The following is a 22158-nucleotide window of genomic DNA, read 5'->3' as shown; positions in this document are numbered from 1 at the left end:
GCCAGGGATCATCACTGGTGGTTGGTGGAGATGGGCGGTATTTTAATAAATCAGCAATAGAAACGATAGTGCAGATGGCAGCTGCCAATGGGGTGGGTATATGATAATTATTGTTATGTTTCTGGCTCTCCAAATAACCTCTTAATTTTACAGAAGTATATAAATGTACAAGGATTTATATGTGGTATACACTTCAATTATACTAACATCGGGTTAAGTTTCATTGTAACTTCAGTGATTGTATATTGTGAAAATACTTGAGAAATTACATTAACCACACCGGGATACAGGAATGATAAGTTCAGCTTCTTAGGTATTATGCTCTGTTCTGTTGCTCGACAAAGTACCTGTTGCTTTTTAGACACTGAAAGCACACTCCCGGTCTTAAGCTGTTTTATCTACATTCTAACTAGCTTCAAGGGGCACCCTGTCCTATGTAAGAGGGCTCTACTGAATGGTGGAGAGAAGAGGATTTTGTTTTCTTTCAATGGCTTTCTTGTTGAAGTTCAGTCACTTGTCAAACAGGAAAACAAAAGCCAGGGCATGCTGTTGTTTATGGATCCTGGTAGTCATGCAGAAATGCTAGGAGGAGGTTGGAAAATGTTAGGTGTGAGCCTTTCGAGAGGACCTGTTACAGGGGCACCTGCTTATAATGACCTTGGACACAAAGAAGCCCTGTGCATGGTGAATTTGTGCAGCAGGGTAGAGATAATAACTCCTGTAAGACTATAGTGTGAGGAGGCTCTGCTAAACCTCTGCATCATGAAAAACCGTGTTGGCTGGATTAAGCAAATGAGAAGGAATATTGTACCAGAAAGCATTGATCTTGATAATCTAACAGTTCGCACAGCCCACTGGTTTACAGGAAGGTGGGCATCAGAACATTGATGTTTTTGCTCTGCAAATTCCTCTCTGGGACCAAAAATATATTTTTAGTGTTTTAGATAATGATTAGCAATTAGTTGGAGCACATAGTCCTTCAGTACCCGCAAATTTTAAAATCTGTTGTATTTCTTCTCTGGAAGAGATTCTGATTCTGACAAGATAAAATATAGTATTGCAACTAAATGTGTTAGACATTCATTTTCAGTGTATTTTCAAAATACGCTGAGCAAGTATGTTTGCAAAAGCCAAATTAAAACAAAGCAAAACAAAATAAAATGTACCACCACACTAAATTTAAAAGTGTTTGTAGATCCTATTGTTTATAATGAGAGTTTTCCTGATACTCGGTTTCAGAATCTGAATGCCTCTCATGTAAAAGTTGCTGATAAAGCACTCAAATATGAAATTATTATGAAGCATACACATTTTTAAGATAAAATGTGACATGCCATAAATTTTTTCTTTGAGGAGAGCTGCAAAGGGAATGGTATTAAGATGCTTTTAATCTTTTGAGAGGGAACGAATGGAACATTATTTCTCCGCATATATCTAGACTGTTGAGTGGATCTGGTACCCTGTCCCCTTTGCTGTGATATATTTGGCTCCATTTCATTTTTGTGTGGAGCTGAAGGATGTGCAAGAGGTGGTAGGAATGTGTAATTCAGGCAGACTCTACAGACTTTCTCAGATTTGCCCTCTGAAGGTTTACTAAATAATATATTTAAATGATAATAATTGACTAAATATGGTAGCTGCCTATTTGTTAGAGCTGTTGGCAGCCCAAGCAATATTTTCAAGTCTTTTCAAGGTAAGCTTAGAGGTGAGAGCCACCTTATTAAAAATAGGCACTGCATTTTAAACAGTCATGCTAACCAACTGAATTGCTTAAAACATTAGTGGACCCATAAAGCACTTCAATCTGATGCACTTTAAACCTATGAAATTCTAAAGGGTTTGATTTCTTCTCTGTCTAACATATCCTAAATTCTGACTGTTTTAATATGCCTTTGATTGTGGGTAGGGCTGCAGGGAGGAAATCTAAAGGAAGGATAATTATTGCCACAGATTTTGACAAAAGTCAATGCTCCTTTCTCATCTTCATTAATAGTCACTGTGCCCATCAGCTGATTCTTGGAGGGCTTTTCAGCCCACTACGCTAAATGGAGATCATTTTATTTTTTTCCCTTTACCATACTTTATCTGGTGCATTTATGGGTTATAAGTTTCTCTTCATTTTTATTTATATAGAGCTCTCTGCTTTTGAAGGACATTTTATTGCACGAAATAAGATATTGATGGGCCCCTTTTGGAATATTGATATCTCATTCAGTCCCCAGAGCTCTAAACTGAGAGGTAAGTTTAGAGGTAAGAGCAGGACCCATGTGCATGATTACACGACAAAGAAAATGGAACTTGGTTTTTTAATGAAACCTAAGAAAATACCAAGCCCTGTTTTCAATTAAAAGGAATATTTAAAGTTGACTCCCTGCCATGTTTGACTATTAGATGTTTGGAGAACAATGAAGTACCCATTTTGGCGGGGAGGCATGAGTTTTAAGGAAGGAAGTTGTGGGAAAGGAAGGCAGGCAGGGGAGGCCATTTGAGGGTGGACTCTTACTGCCTGGCTGAGGGAGTTATCTCTACCTTGGGGGCCAGGAAAGGTAAAATATACATAACTTCAGATTTACCATTTTAACCATTTTCAGTGTATGGTTCAGTGGCATTAATTACATTCGTAATGTTGTACAACCATCACCACTATGTCCAGAACCTTTTTAAAAAAATCATCCCATACAGAAACTCTGTACCTGTTACACAATCATTTCCCATCCCGCTCCCGCCAGCCTCTGGTAACCTCTGTACTACTTTCTGTCTCAATGAATTTGCCTATTCTAGTTCCCTCGTAGAAGCAGTATCAGACAATCCTTGTCCTTTTGCATCTGGCTTATTTCACTTAGCATAATGTTTCCAAGCCTTGTCCAGGCTGTAGAATGTGTCAGAATTTTATTCCCTTTTTTTTTTTTTGAGTTAAAGAATATTTATCCTTATGACCTGGCAGTCACATGAGAAAAAAAAAGAAAAAAAATTATCCTATATATGTCCTTCCAGTCACATCCATACCTATAGATTGTAATGTCATCTTAGAGTACAGTGACAGATTCTTTAAAAAGTTTTAATTGTGGTAAAAACACATAATAAAATTTACCATCTTAACCATTTTTAGGTGTATGATTCAGTAATGTTAACGAAACGTTGTTGTGCAACATATCTCTAGAAATTTTTCATCTTGCCAAACTGAAAGTCTATGTTCATTGAACAATTCCCCATCCTTCCCTCTTCTGAGCCCCTGGCAACCACCATTGTACTTTGTGTTTCTATGGTGTTGACTTCTTTAAATACCTCATGTAAGTGGAATCATACAGCATTTGTCTTTTGTGACAAATGTGGGCAAGTGTGGGAACGGATCAAAAGTGCCGTGGGATGTAGAAAGCACTCTGTAGCTCGGTAACAATCATCAGTATTGATTCCACACTATCTGCAGGTTCCTACAGTCTAAAAAGCAACCTACTGACAGCATCCACCCTGGTGATTACCATTTCCTGGGGAAGGCAGGATATAACCAATATATTAGGGGAGCTACAACAAAAATTGTCCAGAGATCAACATATGAGAGCCAAGAGGTAACTGAAATGAACCAGCTGCTTCTTGGGAGGTGGTTGGTAGTGGAGTGGTTGACAGTTTTCAATTTGTCTTTTGTGAGAAATGCTGTATGACAAATTTCACTTAGCATAATGTCCTCAAGGTTCATCCATCTTGTGGCATATGGCAGGGACCCCCCCCCCCACACTTTTAAGGCTGAATAATATTCCACTTTATGTATATACAACATTTTGTTTATCCATTCACCTCACGGTAGACGTTAGCGTTCTTTCCACCCTTTGACTTTTGTGAGTAATACTGCTATGAACATTGGTGTTTAAGCATCTGTCTACGTCCTGCTTTCAATTCTTCAGGTATATACCTAGAAGTGGAATTTCTGGGAAGGTTTTGGGGTCAGAAAAGGGACACAGCATTATGGCTTAGAAAGAAGAACTAGATGGGTTTGAGTAGGTCAGATGGATCCAGCCAGGGTCGAGCAAGAGAGACTCATGTGGGAGAGAGGCAGGGGAGATTGAGTTAGGAGCTGTTGCAGTGGTCCAGGCATCTTTAAGGGAAGGAGGATAATAGAGCAGTGTCTCCCCTGTATCTGATCAAGAGCAATATTCCTGAGGGTGATTCCCAAGAAACAGCCTGATCTGGAAGGGGAGTTCTTCCACCAGATGCACCTCTTCTTGGGCTCGAGAGAGAAGCTATCTTGCTTCTATCTCTCAAATTTTCTTCTTACTCTTACCCCTGGCATAATCCCCTCAGCCTGGAACCATTGCAAATTTCACCATAAGGAATGGTAGAATTAAGGGGTGACATAGGTGGTGTAGCTTAATATCATCAGTCTCTCCTTCCACACCAAATATAATCTATATAAAAATTGGTGTGCTTGGTGTGTAAATACAACTCGACAAGCCACCCCAAACCCCTCCTATGGACATTCTGCAACTGCCTAAATATAGGCTTTTATTCTCATCACAACCATACTGGAAACTGCTGGAAGGTGAAATGTCACTGTGTTGAGTCAGGACGTTTCGATACTGTCCCCCACCGTGGCCACTAATGTGCTGTGTGGCCTTGTCATGTCATCTATGTCAGTGTCTGCATAGCACCTTTCCATTAATGCTTGTTATTATTGCTGCTGGATGGAGGCAAGAATGAATGAATGGGCAGGATCATGATAACTCTGGACCTCAGCTTCCTCATGTTTGCAGTGGTACTTGGGAGGAGCAAATGTGGGAATGGATCAAAAGTGCCGTGGGATGTAGAAAGCACTCTGTAGCTCGGTAACAATCATCAGTATTGATTCCACACTATCTGCAGGTTCCTGTAGTCTAAAAAGCAATCTACTGACAGCATCCACCCTGGTGGTTACCATTTCCTGGGGAAGGCAGGATATAACCAATATGATAGGGGAGCGACAACAAAAATTGTTCAGAGATCAACATATGAGAGCCAAGAGGTAATGAAGTGAACCAGCTGCTTCCTGGGAGGTGGTTGGGAGGTGGCTGGTTGGAAGTGAACCAGCTGCTTCCTGGGAGGTGGTTGCCAGTTTTCAATGAGCTGTGGAAGGATGGCAGAGCCAACAGTCCCAGAGAAACTCTTCCCAGGAAATCCAGGTATCTCATGGACATTCTCAACATTAGAAACACATCTTCCACCATCAAGTTGTTTCTTCAATCATATTTATCTTGGGTGAAGCAAAAAGAAATAACAAATGGAAAATGTAAAAAAATCCCTGTTTTTTAAGAGGAACCGACAGCACTTCAACCTTCTTTTCCAACTTTAGTCATGTTGAAACAGATATAAATTACTGTCATTTTAGCAAAAAAGATTTAGGAGCGGTACTAATACCATCTGTAAGAGCTATGGGAAGGTAAGTTAAAAATGCAACAGAAGTCCCACCTGTCACCTTTTCATGTAGGTCGTTCTGACTGGTTTACTCAGGAATAAGTCCAGCATTCTTGTCTTAGGCCCAGGAGGTAACCCAGGTACACTGTAACAGGAGTAGGTGTGTCTTGCTTTGAGGAAACCCACTATATGAAAAAGCCAAGCTTGACTGGAAAGATAAATTGATGAGTCATTTTTCAATAATCTTGCCATAAAATTTGCCTTTTTTACTTCAAAAAGATTTTTACTTTAAAAAAGCCTTATCTTTGGGCAGAATCCCTTTAACTAGCTAAACCTTTTCTTTTCTCCCATTGTGGATTGAAAGTATGATTGAATTGGATAAAAATTTGGGTTTTCTCATATTCTTTCAATGCATCCAAATTGTGAACCCGATCTGGAAAGGCTCTTTTTAATATGCTGTGTTTTCATGCCAGAGCCTTATAGTGCACACAGACCACACACTCTTCTAAAACTACAAAGTCCCAAAAGCCATCTGAAGGAATTTGTTCAACATTGCTGATTCTACTTCAGTAATATGGTGGAGACATCCAAGCTATAGATTTTTATTAAATAAAATCTTTTCTTGTCCAACAGATTATCATCATTATTATTATTATTATTTTGTCCATCTGCCTGTTATCTTGATGTTGTTTCTGAGCAGTGACTCTGGATGTATTGATGTTAAAGAGTGTGTTCTGGATTTCTTCTCCTAGATTGGTCGCTTGGTTATTGGACAGAATGGAATCCTCTCCACCCCTGCTGTATCCTGCATCATTAGAAAAATCAAAGCCATTGGTGGGATCATTCTGACAGCCAGCCACAACCCAGGGGGCCCCAATGGAGATTTTGGAATCAAATTCAATATTTCTAATGGAGGTGAGTTTGCTGTCATTTTGAGGACAGGTAAGTTTATATTCAGTAGGATAAACCAATAGCTGGAGCCTGGGGAGACCAGGGTTTTGGTTCTGATCCTTTGTAGGGGGCAGGGGGGTGCTCTTTGCTTCATTTCAGTGACAGTGAAATGCTTCTCATTTGACTGTACCTGAATATGAAGAGCCATGTACAACTCATCCCTAACATGATATTTTCTTTTAGAAAAATCCTGCCACTTTGCTGGCTGAATGATGAAATGGTAGATGTGCTAGTGAAGAGGAACTGATGAGCTTTGGATTCTTTGTATTTCCATGTGAGCTGCATGAAGTGACCTACTGTTTGCGGTTTGATTTCCAGGTCCTGCTCCAGAAGCAATAACTGATAAAATTTTCCAAATCAGCAAGACAATTGAAGAATATGCAATTTGCCCTGACCTGAAAGTAGACCTTGGTCTTCTTGGAAAGCAGCAGTTTGACTTGGAAAATAAGTTCAAACCCTTCACAGGCATGTTTACTTTCTTTCTCTTTCTGCCCACTCCTATTTCCACGTTGAACAATTTTTCTTTCAACGTTTTAGTACAGGGTCTTCAGCTTTGGAAAGATTTCCTTGAGTGGTCTGTAAGCTTTGCAAATGCTATTAGTTAATTAACAAGTCTGGAATTAGGTTTGGGAGTCCAGAGACCTGGGCTCCCTGAGCCCTGCCAGGGATCAGCTGCATGATATCGGGTAAGTCATTTCCAACACTCTAGGCATGAGTTTTCATGCCTTGACTAGAAGACCTGTAAGATTATATTCATAGTTAACTTTTATTGACTTCTTGCTACATACCAGGGTCTTTACACACATTAATCCATTTTATTCTCACAGTAGATCTGTCAGGGCAGCACTGTCAGCATTCATTATTACAGATGAGGAAACAAAGGCTGAGAGAGGTTAAGTAACAGGCTCAAGGTCATAGTCAGTGAATGGCAAAACCAGGATTTCAACTCAGGTTTGAATGATTCGCAAGCCTACATTTTCCATTTTAGTTGTCCTCATTCAGTAAAATCAATCAGACCATTTTGGGGGGACCAAATTGCAACTCTCTACACAGGCAGCTGTGGCTAACATTTTGTTGTTGAATGCCAGGTATTGTAATAATTGACAGAATAAATATTTATAAAAGTATTCAGATTAATAAAATGAGGATGAGATGATTGGCAATAGACTTGCATTTTGACTTTGCCCTAACATGTGTTCTTTCTTCTGAATTGCAACTTTATGGAATGCATTTTATTAGTCTGTTAGTTCCTGGCCAAAGGATGCATTGCATTTTTTGTTTGAACCTACTCATGGAAAGCTGACAATTGCATCCTAACAAAGATAAAGTGCCACTTTGATGCATCTCGAAGACATTCTTGAGGTTCAGAAGATACCAGTAGAGATTTTCTTAAATTCTTCATATTTTGAAAATGTTCAGAACCCCTGAATATCCAACAGTTTAGAAAATGTTCAGAAGCCCTGAATATTCAACAAGAACAACAATACTAAGTTCGTATATTTGCTTTATTCCTTAAGCGGTACATGTGAAAAGTGATTCATTAAAAAATTTCTTTTTCCGCTTAGTACCATTAAGTCTTGATGACAATGGACTTGGAAAAAGAAAAGGAAAGAAAAGTAGGCATTATATTTTCTGCTCTCTGTAACACCAAAACACACCTCTCAAAATGATGAATGGGGAAGCACTGTGGTGGCATAGCAGAATTTATACAACCTCTGTTGAAAATCCCCTGTGTGCCTCATCCAAGCTGTGTGGGCAAGTTTCTTAACCCTTCACACATTGAGTTTCCTCATCTATCAAATAGGACTAATAGCATTTACCTCTCAGGAAAATTGTTAGTGTTGGATAACTATTGGTAGTATTGGATAGTATTGGATATCATTTAACAGTCACATTATTTGAGCTGTTCAATAATTGTCCTTTTAAAATAGCAATAGCAGGTTTACAGCCATATAATCACATCAGAATATAATCTTTCTAAATGTGTTTAGTCCTTCCATCTTTTAATGTTGCTTGTTCTCACAGTGGAAATTGTGGATTCGGTGGAAGCGTATGCTACAATGCTGAGAAACATCTTTGATTTCAGTGCACTGAAAGAACTACTTTCTGGGCCAAACCGACTGAAGATCCGTATTGATGCTATGCACGGAGGTATACAGTCATTTCTTTTCAATTCCCATCTCTCAAGGATAGGAAGTCGCTGTCTTCTGTGTGTATCATGATGCTTTAACAAGCCTTTTCTCAAGTCTCTCTGATGGTTTTTAAATAGAGTTATTTTGCAACCAGAGCAATATTCACACAGATCAAAATCTAATTGTATGTAGCAAAAATAGTAGAGACACTCCTCGTGGTAAGCTCCTGTGAAGGTCAGCGTTTCCACATTAAGCATCAGGTTCTGAGTAACATGCAACTGCTGTTGTGGACTCTTCCTCCCCCTCAGAAGATACCTTACATTCTTGCTGCACGCCCCCATGTATTTCTGAGAGGACGGTCATTTGGGAGATGTGGTAAACATACTCCTGAGCCCCACATCCCCAGTCACCTGCCCCCACATGCTCCTTTTCTTAGAAGAGGGCAAGCTGAGGATTAAATTCAGGAACATCAGGATGTGTACAGCTCTGTCTTCTTCCTTCGGGCGTTGTGTGGTCAGGTCCATAGAGAGGGCAGCTATCACTGTGAACCAGAACCACGAGGTTTTCTCAGACATGTAGGTATATGAGAATCCCTGAAACTTATACACATACATCTGCCTGCTTGGAGAAGCCTTTCTGCCTGAGATTGAACCCTTTTAGTGATGCAATTCAGGGATTCCTGTGACACTGCAAACCACAGTTAGAAAGTCTTCTCCTGGTGAGCTAAAATCTTCCATCCTTGGAACTTCTCCCCTTGGGTCCTAGCTGGCCTCTGGACTCCCATAGAATGGATCTACTTCCTTACTCAGACAAAAGCGATTCTGTTATTTTAAACCATTCAACAGATGTGTATTGCATACCTGCAACATGCATGCCTGGGGAATAGGCAGGAACTGGGCAGATTACTTTCTTCAAAGAATGTGCAATGTTTGGGGAGATGAGGTGGGTAAAAAACTAACCCCTGGGTCGGGAGCAGTGGCTCATGCCTGTAATCCCAACACTTTGAGAGGCCGAGGCAAGCGGATCACGGGGTTGGGAGTTTGAGACCAGCCTAACCAACATGGTGAAACCCTGTCTCTATAAAAATACAAAAATTAGCCGGATGTGGTGGCACATGCCTGTAATCCCAGCTACTCAGGAGGCTGAGGCAGGAGACTAACTTGAAGCTGGGAGGCGGAAGTTGCAGTGAGCCGAGATCACACCACTGCCCCCGAGCCTGGGCGACAGAGCGAGACTCTGTCTCAAAACAACAACAACAAAAAAACTCTACTAACTCCTGCCAGGCCAACAAAATGAGAGTTGGAATTTCAGGTATTCTCTTTGGAGTTGGAAGAAGGCATGATTTGACTAGGGGTATAAAGAAAGGTTTCCTGGAAGAAGTGGCAACCAACTCAGTTCTTATAAAAGAAGGATCTAGAGTGATGAAAAATCAAGCAATGGTCATTCTCATGTGGTCGGTGGCTGTGATGAAGGCATGAAGGCTTAAAAATGGATGTCACATTAGGGAAATGAGGAGAGGCCTGAGCTGGCCAGAGAATGGGCATGTGAGGAGGGCATTGGGTAAGAGGAGCTTGTCAGGAGATAAGACTACTTTTTTCCAGGTCTTTTGGCTGTTCCTCTAATGCTTTTGTTTCTGTATCCCTCACAGCCCTGGCTGCCTTGACTTCATTCTGTGGTGTGTCAGTAACCTGCTTAACAGGTGACCCCTCATAGTACACACTTATTCCACAGTATTCTGACCTCTGGGGCGTGTACTATATTGGGATTAGTACCATCCTTGATGAAGATGCTCTCTTAGCATTTCAGAGATGTGTGTTCTTGGTGGTTATATAAAATGTCACTGTAAACATGTGTACCTGGCTTCTCGTGTTGTTTGTTGTTGGTGGTGGGTTTTTTGTTTTCTTTTTTTTTGAGACAGAGTCTTGCCCTGTTGCCCAGGCTGGAGTGCAGTGGTGCAATCTCAGCTTACTATAACCTCCTTCTCCCAAGTTCAAGCAATTCTCCTGTCTCAGCGTCCTGAGTAGCTGGATTACAGGCACCTGCCACCACACCTGGCTAATCTGTGTGTAGGGATGTTTGTGTGTGTGTGTGTATACACACACATGCACACATACACACACATATATATATTTTATTTTTATTTTTATTTTTTTAGTAGAGACAGGATCTCACCATCTTGACCAGGCTGGTCTCAAACTCCTGACCTCATGTGATCTGCCTGCCTCAGGCTCCCAAAGTACTGAGATTACAGGTGTGAGCCACCGTACCCAGCCTGTTTGTGGTTTTTTAATCAGTTTGTCAGCTAGCTTGTCATAGTAGAAAGATGACAGCGCTGAATCCCAATTCCCACTTTTCCTAGCCATGTAAGTTTGGGCAAATGTCTTTACCTCAGAACACCAGCATTCCAATGTATCTGTAAACTGCAGGTGATAATCATAATGTAAACTTTTGTAACATATCTGCCAGGGACTATTCTCAGTGCTTCATAACTCTTAACTCATGTAATCCTTACATCAATCCTGTTAGGTAGTTATCATTATGACCCTCATTTTGCAAATGAAAGAGACTGAAGCACAGAGAGTTTAAATAACTTTCCCAAAATTATTATACAACCCATGATCAGCAGAGCTGGGATTTGAACCCAGACACTCTGATTTCAGAGTCCAGGCTCTTAAGCTCTAAGCTGTACCACCTTCTGAGCTTTTCTGAAGGACTGAATGAGAAAGCACAGGTATACAGTAGGGCCTTCGTAATGGTTGGTTTCCTTTCTTTTCCCCACTCTGCCCTTCATGAACTGGCCCCACCGTTTCCAACATAATCTCTCATTGTTCCATTTTCGAGAACATTCTTCTCCAGTCAGGTGTATCTCTCCACTAGTCCCTGAACACATTTCACATGTTCTTGTTGTTTCTCATGCCATTCTTCTCCCCAGAATGCATCCACCTCAGCCCTGAATCCTCACATCCTTTCAGGACTTTTATTTTCTGATTCTGCATACTTTTATTCCATGTATATAGTTGTGGGACCGTATGTAAAGAAGATCCTCTGTGAAGAACTCGGTGCCCCTGCAAACTCAGCAGTTAACTGCATTCCTCTGGAGGACTTTGGAGGCCACCACCCTGACCCCAACCTCACCTATGCAGCTGACCTGGTGGAGACCATGAAGTCAGGAGAGCATGATTTTGGGGCTGCCTTTGATGGAGATGGGGTGGGTATAAGTGCATTTAAGTGAACTCTGGTGCAGGCCAGGCCTGATCCTGCAGATGGGGAAAAAAGGTGGGCTGCTTCTTCCAGACCCTGGGAGTGACTGTTAAGGATCCCTCATTCTGACCCGAGGTCAGAGCTAAATTATTAGAAGACCCTCTTGAACAGGAATAGGAGTCATTGAAATGAAACCCACGTGTTTAATTTCAGACATCCATACTTGCTAACAGTGGCACGATGATTAGGTTCTGGTTATGATAGAATGACCGGTATTTCATGAGCTGGGTGAGTTCTAGATGCCTGTCTTAAGGTAGGTTTCTGCTCTCAACCAGCAGCTGGCTACTTACTTAATCTCTGGACAAAGTTTTGGTCTCATTATACACCCATTCATTCATTCACATGAGCTGAATATTGAAGCTATAATTTCATGGCCTATGTGAAGATGATATTGAGAGAATTAACATTTTAATCATTCTCTACAATTAAAATGTTTAGAAATAAGCTGTTTTATTTACAAGGGTGACTATGTACCGGACAAGGAAGAGATGTGTCTTAGGTTTATATCCCTGTATCTCACTGATGGTAGGTACTGTACACATTTACTTAGTTGAAAATATATTTTTGTTGTTACTAGTGTTCTTTACCATTAGCTAGAATCCACTGTTTCCTGAAAAATAATTTTTCCCTTATCAAAATGTTGGGAAATTAAAGGGGTTCCCGCAGACATTATTTTGTAGTACATCTTTGTGATGCAGTGCATGCTGGGAGTGTCTTTTGGCCACCCTCCCAGTTACTGTGGTACACAGACTGTGGTACACAGTTTACCCAGTAGACCTACCAAACTATGTAAACAGCCAATATTTCTTCTCTCATTGCATTTTCTTCTCCCCTGGGAAAAAGATGATTGGTTCCAGAGTCTGGAAAAAGTCTAGGAGGTTAAAGTGAGCTGGCCTCTGGAGGGAGAACAGAGGACTCAGCTCAAAAGGAGGTTGTGCTTGGACTTTAATTGAAAACAGTTTTAACTCTTTGGCATGGAGGTGCCTTTGGCCCAGCGGTACTGTATAAACCCATTGAAAATAAAACCCAGTGTTAAAAATGCAGTATGGAAAAGAGATCAATTTCAAATTTTATGGTTTTAAATTTTATAAAACCCCCATGAAAGATAGTTTGATTTCTTCTAGTTTGATTAAAAAGTCTTTCTTTGATCCTCTCTTCTCCCCAAGGATCGAAACATGATTCTGGGCAAGCATGGGTTCTTTGTGAACCCTTCGGACTCTGTGGCTGTTATTGCTGCCAACATCTTCAGCATTCCGTATTTCCAGCAGACCGGGGTCCGTGGCTTTGCACGAAGCATGCCCACGAGTGGTGCCCTGGACCGGTAGGTCTCTCCATTCCCTTGCCCTTCCTGTCTCGGGTCGTCCCAGTCTTCACTGTACCCTTCACTGTGCCTGGAACACATGTCCTTCCCTTTCAACATCGGCATCTGATGCATAGAGTGTGCTGAGCAATTCTTGTGTGAGGGGATGGGTGGCTTTTTCTGGATTCGATACCCCTCTCCACACTCCCTTGGCATCCTGGGCCTCCTCTTCCTGGCACTTACCACACTGTGTTCTAGTAGCCTGTTTTCTCTTTGGCCTGCCCTGCTAGACTGTATACTTCTGCAGAGAAAGGACTGCCTTGTTCACCATCCTGGACTCTGCCTGACCATAGTATGCCTGGCACATGGTAGGACAAACACACACACGCATATAATTTTTTAAAGTTAATGAACAGTTGAGTGTTAATGAATAACAATGGAAATACTCAAAACATCATTTTGGAGGATCACTTTCCTTTTGCAGTGTGTACAGAGTGTGGGTGAAAGAGCAGTTTGAAGTATTTTTAGAGTTTCAACAGAACTGGATCGCTCATGCCCACACAAACATAGTGAATGTTTATATATCACTTCATTGTACAAAGGCTTTGAGGTAGCTTGTTAGATCATACTTAAAAAATTGAAAAATAAAAGTCATAACAGATGAGGACCAGGGAAAATATTAGTTAGAATATGTCAAATGTGCAGGAAATGTTTGATGAATAAAAGGTAAAGAATGAATGAATGAGTAAAAGGTCAAGGCCAGAGAGGAAAGTAGGCTGTGATATATATCTAGGCTCTTATAATAATAGCTAATATTTATTGAACATTACCTTGTTGTAGACACTAAATATTTTGCATGTTTTAATTCATTAATTCTTAGATGAACCCCATGAGGTAAATGCTGTATTTAACACCATTTTTCTGGTGGCAACACCAAAGGACAAAGAAGTAACTTACCTGAGGTCACCCAGCTGTAAATGGCTGACTCGGGATTTGAACCCAGAGCCTTTGCTCCCACCCACTGGGCCATGCAGTTTTTTTCTGTAGAGGGGAGATGGTTATAGAATTGGTGCTGACTTTGCTTCAGCTAACAAGAAAATAGCCACTAATATCCATATAGTGGTTTGTAGTTTGTATAGTGTTTTTTACATTCACCATCTCAACTGATCCTCACAGCAGACCTCATTTTAAGGAAGAGAAAATGGAAAGTCAGGGAAGCTAATAGTCTTGTCCAAGACCTCACCGCCAAATTAGAGCTAGCATTTGAGCCCAGCGCGTCTACCACCAGGTCCTGCATTTGAGATTATGAGCTGGTTTGAGGTCACACTATCATACGTTAGGCCTGTCAAGTCCTGGAATACCTTCTGTGTCATCCAAAAACAGTGTAATTCCAATTTTTGGAAAAATTGATGATCCACATATAGAATCATAACTGAAGTACCTCATTACCCAGATAAAAGTTTTTTGTACTTTCATAGTTTTCAAAATCATAGATTTGATTTTTTCCTCAAATATCAGAACGCAAAGCTGACATTGCTTTCCTGGAAATAAGGCAAACATTCTGGGAAGCAAATCTCACTCAAACAGTGAATGGAACTTATCAGGTAACTTATCATGTTCCAAGGGAAAGGAATTTTTTTTTCTAAGTCACTCAAAGGTTTTAAGTAGTCTAAAGATACCTCGCGAGAAGTAAAACACGTGTTAGAAGGGAAGGGGAACCACTAATCAGTGTGGGTGAAGCTGGTACATAGGGGAGACCCCACTGGGCGTTTCCCCTGGGGGGATTTCTTATGAGACAAAAGCAGCACTCACTGGGCAGCTGAATAATGGGCAGTCGGTCATCCTGGCTTTGTGACCTTGGTCTGATCACATAACGTTCTGGGCCCTGTTTCCTTCTCTGTAAAATGCTAACTGCCCAGACCCAGTATGTCATGGTTCTGTGATTACGGGTATATCAAAACACCATTCTTCTCTTCTTTATAGATTGATTATAGATGCAGTCTGTATCCAAAATGTGGGTTTAAACAGCCTAAACAGCAGCCCTGAACATTTTACTATGGATGCTTCTTCTAAAATATTAACTTCCGTGATCTGAATTAATTCTTTCTTCTTCCACTTTCTCTGAATCCACATATAATAGCCCATTGTGCACAAGGTTTCTCTTATGATTTTCCACCAATCTTAGAATTATATGTGACTCTGTGCAATGCTAAATGGGACCCTTGATTACAATAACTGTTGCCCTTTTCCGTCCCTCACATGGCTACGCTGACAGTCCTGCTGTGATGTAACTTTGATTTCATGTCTTTGAAGGGTGGCTAATGCTACAAAGATCGCTTTGTATGAGACCCCAACTGGCTGGAAGTTTTTTGGGAATTTGATGGATGCGAGCAAACTGTCCCTTTGTGGGGAGGAGAGCTTCGGGACTGGTAAGTCACACTCCTGTGCTAGCATTTTCCTTCCCTGTAACCACTATTTCCAGTAAAAGCTTAGACTGCTAGGGTAGCACTGAAATAGCAACAGTAGCTGATGTGTCCTAAGTCAAGGTACAAATTATTTATAACAACCCTGGTGAAGTGTACACATTTGAAAAGGGGTGAGCACATTCAGCCAGAAAGGTTGATTTTACTTTCAGAGGATCACATGGACTCAGACAGGAAGCTGGGGGGCCTCCTCGGCAGCGTGGTCATTGAGTCTGTAGGGATTAAACAGAGTGATAAACAGATTTTTCTTCCTTCGGTGGTCAAAGAAACCTTCATAGATGTTTTCATTTCTGAGAAGAAATACGGTGGAGCAAGCCAGTTTTTTGTTTTTATTTAAGAAGAGGTTTCAGCACAGCATTAAATCTTTCTCTTTTATAGGCCCAAGTTTTCTGTAGCAGAATAATCAAGGCTAAGTGAAGGAAGACCATGAAGGTGGAACTAAGTTGCTAGGTGATCAAGAAATTAAAAATACATCCTTGTCCCTGAGGGCGTATGTGTAATTGTATTAATATTCAAGTGAAAGAAGGGTACATAGTATTCTCGGGGAATGACCCAAGACCTATAGACCCCACTCTGCGCTCTCCTTCCTCCTTTCTGCTTGTCCAAATATTGACCCGAACTCCCACCTCTTTCATGACCTTCTCTGCTACCCCTTGCTGCCTGCATCAGTCTCTCTTTTCTAAACATCTGTTCAGGTGTGTGGCCCTGTCCCATGTATCAGTCTCTGGCCAGGTTATAAGGTAGTTAAGTGACTACATCTCTTCTCCTTTTATTCCCTCTACCCGATATTTTTAAGTAAATGCACTGACCTTGATCCTATGGTACTCTATTGTCACACGTTAGTGAAGAAAAGATCAAAACCAAGCATTCTCTCAGCTTTGCAACTGAGTTGCAGTTCATGCCAGGTTAAACAGAACAGAATACTGATTTCCTTTCCTTTCCTATAAGTCTGGAGGTAGAGCGGGGGTAGAATGAGCTGCTAAATTGGAGGTACATATTTACAAAGTTCTAAGCAACTTGGTATTTTTGAGAGTGGTAATATTCCTTGGCAATGAACTGCCTTGACAGAATTGGAAGGTATGAAGTAGGCTGGATGAGTCTTGGGGTTGAACAACTTCCACAACAAAGGCTAGACAGTGTCCCAAAGTTGTAGGTGTTTAAATCAGAGATTACAAGGCCACTGCTTAGTCCTTTTCTACTTCATATAATGTGCACAGTGCCATGCTATTCTGAGGGATACTACATGAATGCCCAATGAGCCTATGAGGTGGTCTTCTCCCATGAAACTCCCCACAGTGTCATCTAGTTCAGGCCTGGCATCAGTCATTCTTTATGAATGAAGATGTCTTTGAAGGCAGCAACTGTGTCAAAACCTTTGGTTTCCTGTTCCCATGTACTTGTATCAGTGTTGAGCCTAGTGAAAAGATAAAAGTCTAGAGTCAGGTTTCCCAGAGCATGTGGGTATGTGGAAGAATATTAGTTCCATGAGAGGGTTCTAGGGGTCAAGAAAAAGTGGGAAAATTGGACCACACTTCTCTATCTTGGATATTCACATTTGAAGATTCCAGAACATTCTGCCATAAAGAATCCTGTTAGTACAGTTTTGCCTAAACATACTTTACCACTGTATATAATGATGTACATAATTATGATGATATTATACAATATCATCACCACAATAATGATAATTATTATTATCATCATTTCATAGTATGTAGGGTAACTTTTTTTTCCACAGACTCATGTGGGAAGCCTTGGGCAAGAGGGATCAGAGCCCCAGAGAAAAGCAGGAAAGCAGGAATCCCTGGTGCTGACCGGCAGGGAAGAGGCCTAAAGACAGGATGGCACAAGCTGCTCCTCGTACATGACAGGTCTTCAAATACAAGAAGCAGCTCTCAGGTCCTTCCTTCCTCAGGCTGTCCATCTTTGTTTCCTCTAGTCATTCCTCATTTCACATTGTTTATAGACTCAACGCCAGCCTCTAGGCGCTTCTGAGTTTACCAGTGCCACTCTTGGAAGGTGATGCCCAGAACTGAGCCCAAATCTTCCAGGATTGGCCTGGCAAGTGAAGAGTAGGGTGGGATGATTATTTCTAGTGATTGGGGCGCTGTATTTTTCTTGACATAACTTTCCTTTAGGTTAGTTTTTAGGAAGTTGCATAATACTGTTTAGCCTGCGTAAGGTTGTGGGTAATTAAACCCTTACAGTTTTTACCTAGAACTATTTGCCAAGGGAAGTCTCTCATGCTATGTTTGTGGAATTGATTTCTTTGAACCAAAGTATTAGACTTTAGATTATTGTTAAAGTTTGTTCTCATTTATTAACACATTCAACAAATACCTAGTACCAATCATGGTTTTAGCTTCTCCTTGGTATATTTCATATCCAAAGAGAGAATGCACTTCATTATCATGAGGATAATCACAAGCTCTTTCTCTCTCTCTCTCTGTCTCTTCGAAAAAAAGAAAATTGTTGTGTAATATTTCTGAGATAAACATTTAAACAGCCAGGCTGCATAGCCATGGATCTCCACTATTGTGACCGAGTGCAGCTGGGCTTACTTAACTGAACTCCTGATCTTCTTACTTATAGAGGAGTTAATTTTTAGCTACCGTGTCCCTTGCTAGTGAATGTTTCCAACAGTTCTTTCATAGTTTCTCAGGGTAGACATTAGTGACTCTATGAACTTTGAAACATTTGAATTCTATAGCTTAATTGAGCACAGAGTGCTTTATTTCTGTATTTTTCCAGGTAATAGCAGAGAAAATTTCTCAAAAACGCTTCCTTGACCTTTCAGGGTGGGCCAAATCCCCTGATTATTGACTTTTATGGCACCATGTACCTCTTCTTTGTTGTATTTGTTGCAGCTGTGATTTTACAATTACTTATGATTATTTGATTAGTGTCTGTTGGCTCCACTAGACTGTATGTGCCATGAGGACAGAGATCTTATGTGTCTTATCCTGCATTGCGTCCCTTGAGCCTCCCGTAGAGCCCAACATAGAACAGGTGCTCAATAAACTCTTATTGAATGAGTTCATGAACACTATTCACTTGGCGCTTTCCATTTAAACAAACAGATTCCTGCTGTTGGAAAAGAAAGAACTTTAAAAGGTATCTGATATAAATTCCTGTATGATGTTGGAATCATAGTGACTGGTCAGTGCTTTCCGGCTTAACCACCCACCTCAATGGAGAATCCACACCTCACCTCTTGGCGTAGTCTGGGATTTTTGAAATGACTCAACACCACTTCTACCCCACGGTCCAGGCTTGGGAACCCCAAGTCTTTGTGGGAAGAAATGCACTTTTGCAAAAGAAAAGAAGTTTGCTTGCAAAGAGGTGCAAAGGAGTCTAACTTCAGGACTGGCCCACCGAGTAAAACAAACCACTAGTGTCTGAAGAACAATCTTGCAGTATTACTAACATTACCAAGTATACATTAGTCTGTTTGTGCTGGAGGAGCAGCAGCTTTCTCACCTGGATATGGTAACCACAGAAGCTAGGACACTTCTTCAGAGACCAACATTACAAACACCAGGGATAAATGGGGACAACTAGACAGGCTGAGCCTGTTGTTGTTAGTTGATCTCATGGTACAAAGCTGTTTTTCCTTCCCAACCGTGGATGATTATGTACATGTTTATACACAATGGCAGAGGGCAGACTGTGAGTTCCATCCATCTTAGAATTGTTGGGACATTGAAAGTGAAGTCACTGAATAGTATAGAATGCGATGCATTTGAACCCTTCCTCAGGAAAATAGGGGGCTTGGGAAAGATCGATGGGAAACCACGTTGATGATGAACTTGGTATCACTGGAGATATGTAAGTTATGATCCGGTCAGGTCTAGAGGTTAGCAATATTTTTTTCCCTGTCCTATCTTTAAAGGTTCTAGTGCTAATGCATCATACAGGAGTGGTAACTTGAAGAAATGTGGCATTACCGCTTTGCAAATTTCTTTTAATTTTAGTTTCTTATGAAAAGTCCTTCATGTTTGTACATTTTGCATTGATTCATTCCTCAAACATTTATTGAACTTTGACTTTATCCTGGATACTGAGTTAGACTCTGGGTCACATGGTGAACAAGGCCTTCTCATAGAGGGCTCCATGAATGACAAGTGTGCAAAGCAACAGAAGGTGAAGTACAGGGGTACTTCGGGAGCTTTATTCTCAGGGTGCCTAACTTGGTTCTGTGGTGTAGGAGATCAGATTTTCTTTCTGGTTTTCTGCCCATTCTAACTTGCATAGCTACTGAGTACATTTCCCTGCAGGCAAAGCCCACAGGGGAAGATTATAGCACCCCATGTCTGGACATAGCCTAGACAGAATACCCCAGTAGAACTAGACTTATACACTAAATATAACTGACTCAATTAAACTGTTATCTGCCTGTCTCCCTCACCTGTATGTCTGTGAGGGCAAGAGACACACCTTATGCATCTTGGTATCTTCTTATGTGCTTGGTACACGCTGGCACTGATTCACATTTGTTGAGTGTAAAGTGAAGTTTGTGTTAGGACACGGTTTCTGCTTATCAGACACTTACTATCTTCTTCCAAAGGCACCTTATGGAAGGGAAACCAAGTTCCAGGGGCAGTAATGAGGCAGGTCAGGCCTCATTGCTAAGTGGAAGGCCTGACAGTTCCTGGGGACAGCCTCCTGGGAGCTGGAGTGGTATAGAAAAGGCTTTCTTTCCAAGTGAAGTTGTTTGTGCAGTGGAAGGCCAGGAGGACAGGACTGTAGACACAGCAGGTCAGCTGAACCTCCCAGTCAGTCAGCTGGGTCCCGGCCATTCTTTGGGCAGACTGTCTTAACAACTGACTTTGGGCCAACTCCTGTTGGGGAAGGACAACTCATAGTCTAGGGTGGGGCGTGATCACAGGGGGTGGTTTAAGCACAGAGGGCATGGGGAGTGCATCCTGGATAAGACTGAAGTTGAAAGTAATTGCGGAACATGTTAGCCAGGCTAGTAGGTGTATCTGGGATGGGCTTTCCAGGCAGTGAGAACTCTATGTTCAGAGGGCTGGAGGAGAGAGAGAAATTGACAGAAAAAGAAAGAGACAGACAGACACTGGTACTTTCAGAGAACTCCATGCAGCTGTTTTTCAGCTGTCATGTCCCCATCCTCAGGCCTGTCACCTGGCAGGGGCTGGAAAGCTCCTGAGATGCCCAGAGTGGTAACTGTAACCCAATCCCTAAACTGTTAGCTCTTGGCTCCCTCAGGAATGGTTGACATTTTTCTTGGCTGAGACCCAGGATGTGCCCTGACTGAGCCGAATTTGTGCTTATCACAAGGTGCTGATTAGGCTGAAGTAAAGTGACAGGTGTTTGAAGATGCTGGAAGGGTAGAATTCCTGTCCCTGAGCGGAGCAAGGGTGAAGAGATCTGGTGCAAAACCCACCACTGTCTTTTGTGCTAGCTGGGACTAGCAGTCCTTGCCTACGGTGTTTTCCCTTTCTCACAGTTAAATGAGCTCGGCTTCGTTTTCTTTCTAAAACTTAAAACATAATGAAACAAGTAATTTATGTTCATTATGAAAAAATAAGGAAGGAGGGAAAAAACACTGTAATCCCAGTGCCCAGAGGAAAGAGCATATTAGGTTATATTCTTCCATTTTCTTCTCCAATACGTATAATCAAGGAGCATTATTTTTAAAAGCATAATAAAGTCAGTGGAAAATGTAATAATTTTCCATAAAAGCCTTTTATTTTTCCCTTTATTCAAAACAGTATCTAGTAGTTACATCACACCTCACAGTTTATAAAATATTTCTACTTGCTTTTTCATAGTAATTTCTCACTATGAGAGAGAAGTTATGAGATAGAAGTTAGCATTATTTCTGTTTTGCAGTTGAAGAAACTGAGGCTTAGAAAATGTAAGTGATTAGTCCAAATTCAAGTAGCTTACAAGTAACAGAGCCTCAAATTCATGTTTTCTGATTCTTAAGTATCAAGCTTTATCTACTGAGCCATGACCGCCAAAAGAATAGCTTTAGAAACACGTACATGCACCATTGGTGTTTTCCACTGGAAACTTGGCGTCATTCATCAGAACCCTGAAGAAAATGAAATTTGCTCCACCTTCCTGAGTATTAATAGAATTACCTGGAGTTTTTGATACATCCATGGTGATTAGTGATGAACCAGAATATCCAAAGAGGCTGAGAATTATACAGTTGGAATCGGATATTTGTTTATGTTACCCAGGGCAGGTATTGTGTTTATAATATTAGGTATATGATTTAGTTATCTCCAAGTAACTTGGCCAGAGTTGGGTAAGACTTTTATATTTTATTTTCATTTCCACATAAAAGAAAAAAATCAAATTCCTTACTTAGGTCAGGAAAAGCACAAAGGAACACTGCCTTCTATACTTTCAGTCTAGCCAAAAGAGAAAAAAGAAAAAAAATTAAGGAAAAAAATAATAAAAGAAGGAAGAAAAAAACCCAGTGGAGCACAGACAAATAATTCCAAGCTGGTATACTGCTGTCATGAATTCCCAATATATTGGGGAAGCTGCCAGAATCTTGCTTCTCAGGATGAACTGTTGCCAAAACGTATCATTTGCAAAAGCCCTAAGAGCCAGAGAGCTTTTTGCTCCTTAAAATAGCAGTAAAGGCAAATAAAAATCTAAAGATAGTAAA

At 41.0% G+C, this 22158-nt stretch overlaps 1 protein-coding gene across 1 annotated transcript in view; it reads left to right on the top strand.

The window, feature by feature from the left end:
- The window catches only part of PGM1 (phosphoglucomutase 1), a 65002-nt gene that overhangs the window by 28009 nt on the left and 14835 nt on the right, over window positions 1-22158 (top strand). Inside the window, exons 2-7 of the mRNA XM_023210373.2 lie at window positions 6135-6297; window positions 6652-6798; window positions 8359-8484; window positions 11483-11673; window positions 12893-13047; window positions 15340-15455. Of these exons, the coding sequence (XP_023066141.1) occupies window positions 6135-6297; window positions 6652-6798; window positions 8359-8484; window positions 11483-11673; window positions 12893-13047; window positions 15340-15455 (898 nt within the window). The remainder of the gene's footprint in view (window positions 1-6134; window positions 6298-6651; window positions 6799-8358; window positions 8485-11482; window positions 11674-12892; window positions 13048-15339; window positions 15456-22158) is intronic.

This window comes from Piliocolobus tephrosceles, chromosome 1 (assembly GCF_002776525.5).
Source record: "Piliocolobus tephrosceles isolate RC106 chromosome 1, ASM277652v3, whole genome shotgun sequence".
Classification (NCBI taxonomy): domain Eukaryota; kingdom Metazoa; phylum Chordata; class Mammalia; order Primates; family Cercopithecidae; genus Piliocolobus; species Piliocolobus tephrosceles.
This window is presented reverse-complemented; position numbering and strand designations above follow the sequence as displayed.